The sequence below is a fragment of the Aplysia californica genome, unplaced genomic scaffold (genome assembly GCF_000002075.1).
Source record: "Aplysia californica isolate F4 #8 unplaced genomic scaffold, AplCal3.0 scaffold00842, whole genome shotgun sequence".
Lineage (NCBI taxonomy): Eukaryota > Metazoa > Mollusca > Gastropoda > Aplysiida > Aplysiidae > Aplysia > Aplysia californica.
In genome coordinates this window covers 263476-266250 of record NW_004798112.1, presented here as the reverse complement: position 1 = coordinate 266250, position 2775 = coordinate 263476, and the positions used below count along the sequence as shown (strand labels likewise).

Sequence of the window (2775 nt, the reverse complement as noted above, 5' to 3'; positions counted from 1 at the left end):
AAGATAGTTTAGTTTTAGTAGAGGTTTTACGGTACCTGCAACACAATAAGGTCATATGAGCGCGCGGCACATCTTTAAAATTACTAAGATATATAAAACATTTTAAACAATTAATATGTACAGCACTGAATTTGCTACAAAGAATATCGTCTTATTTTAATATCCCAACTTTCTGACAACTGGGGCCTTTCTCCAGCCACACACAAACACAAACACTATAATGGCACTGTCTAAGAAGACCACTTCTCTCCTCAACAATGGACGGTCATCTTGGACAGGTTCGACGGTACTTACTTTGGGCTGCCCCCATGGAAAATTTCCAGCAGTTTCAAAAAGCGTGTCAGAAATCTTTTAATGTCTTGGGATCTGCAGAAAATTAAAAAAAGCAACAGGACAAACCATTATTCTTTTACATAAATTTTTCGACTCTTTAGAATTTCTCTCTTTATCACTTCCATTGTGTCTTAAATGTAATTCTACCAGTTCAGTTTTAGTTTTAGTAAGAGTTTTACGGAACTTGCAACACTATATAAGGTCATATAAGTGTCGAAGATTAGATGTGTTACAAGAGAGTAACAAATATAAAAAAGGAGGAGAGATCAGGACGACAGGTGTTTGATAAGAAACAAGGAGCAAACTACACCAGAGCACCCACCAACCACCCACAATTTTACACATACCCTTTCACTATGGAAACTTTATCTAACAAATGAGAGTTTAATGCGCCGTGATGTGGGCCAATGGCCTTAAACACTCAATAAACTTACTTACTAAAATATAATTCTAACCCTCTCTAAAACTTTCACTCTATTATGCTTGAACTTTTCTCTTTTAATTCAAAAGACTTCCGACAACAAAGAAAAAGAAAACATTTTATTCTGAGCTTACTTTTGCTCCCCCGGAGGCTGGTCGCGGGCTCCCTGCTTGTTGAGGTCATAGAATCTCTTCGCATTTTTCTCAAACAGACGACTCAGATTTCCTCGCGCTCCTTCAAATGGTTTTTCACAAGCGAGACTGAGGATATCACGAGAAAAACAAAAACCTTTGAGCACTTGTTTGTTTTAGTAAGCGTTTTACGGCACTTGCAACACAATAAGGTCATATAAGCGCCGAAGCAAACCCTTTGAGTAAGCAGGAGACAAACGGGGGTGTCTGTCGGCTTTTTATCTTAGATTAAAGGGGGCTGGGAAGGAAAAGTGGAGGCAGCAAAATTAGAAAAAGAAAGGAAAAAAAATTATTAAAAAGGTTGCAGGAATAAAATATTGGGTGCCTTTGTACCTAACAAAGGCCGCGCTTCTGTTACTTTCCCATACAAAGATCGTGAGAGGTGAGAAATCATGGGTAACTCACTGCTTACAAGAAAAATCTAAGGCTTTTCACAAGAAAAGGACCACAAGACATTTGTGAGATATACTGACAAAATGAGTTACTTGTCAGATTTTAGCCTTCTGGCAATTGATTCATCAACTTTATAGGTGGAGTTTGTACAATTTGTAAGTGTGGAATAATAAAAGACTCGGTAGACTTGAAGCAAATGGCCTCAATTGAAAATTTATAAATCTGACCTCAGCGTCGAATTTCAGCAGATATCTCCATTCTTAGATTGGGAGAAGTAACTCATTTTGATAGCACGCCTCACGCATAAGAGAAACAGGGCTTCACTCACTAGACAAGGCCGAGCCAGCAAGCAGAATCTTGTTTGGGTGTTGTAGATCGTCCATGCGGGCCTGAAGTCTCATCAACACGTGGTTCAGAATGTGAGAGAAGAGGGCCAGGAGAAACGCCATGGCCGCCGTGACATTGATGGAGCCTGAAGCGGGAGAAAAATGTACAAAGACAACGTGAGCAAGATGTACAAAGACAACGTGAGAAAGATGTACAAAGACAACGTGAGAAAGATGTACAAAGACGTGACATTAATGGAGCCTGCAACGTGAGAAAAATGAACAAAGACAACGTGACATTAATGACGTTTTGTTTTAGTAGAGGTTTTATGGCGCTCGCAACTGTATAAGGTCATATGAGTGCCAAAAGATTAGAGGTGTTACAAGAGAGTAACAAACATAAAAAAGAAGGAGGGGAGATAAGAAAGATAGATGTTCACTAGATCTCTAACAGATAAAAAAAACCCTGTCAGTTACCAGTTTTCTCCAAATGTTTGAACATACACCGAAACAAGAAAAAGTTCACTATAACAACAGATAAAAAACCAATCAGTTACCAGTTTTCTCCAGAAGTTGTATGGTACACATGAGACAGCAGACAATTTTGAACACAATCCCGTTGTCCAGATAGAGGAAGGAGATGGGGTCACCGGGGTCGCCTGAACCGTCCGCCTCCTCGCCATCCTCCAGGGGGTCGTCCACGTCGCCGCAGTCGGCCGTTGGCATCTGGTGCTGGGGCTCGTAGAACATGCATAGATTGAAGTCTTGTAGGGTGTGTTGGCACAGCTCCTGCAGCTCACTCATCTCCATGCTGGCACGCGGGGACAGAACACAGGTTTTTAGTTTAGTTTTAGTAGAGGTTTTACGGCGCCCGCAACTGCATAAGGTCATATGAGCGCCAGAAGATTAGAGGTGTTACAAGAGAGTAACAAACATAAAAAAGAAGAAGAGGAGATAAGGACGACAGATGTTTCACCAAAGCACCCACCAACCACCCACTGAGAGGCGTTTGTCAGACATGGTGAGGTAGCTCAAGAGCCAGGAGTTACACTTTACACGTTTGTTTGCTTGAGGTAAGGATTTTTTATTTGCTTGTTTGAGTAAAGAAAAG

At 40.9% G+C, this 2775-nt stretch overlaps 1 protein-coding gene across 1 annotated transcript in view; it reads right to left on the bottom strand.

Moving 5' to 3' along the window:
• The window catches only part of LOC101849412 (protein SMG5), a gene marked incomplete in the record, with an annotated part of 32153 nt that overhangs the window by 18175 nt on the left and 11203 nt on the right, over positions 1-2775 (bottom strand). The window contains 2 exon segments of the mRNA XM_005110020.3: positions 1667-1810; positions 2222-2475. Coding sequence (XP_005110077.2) covers positions 1667-1810; positions 2222-2475 — 398 coding nt within the window.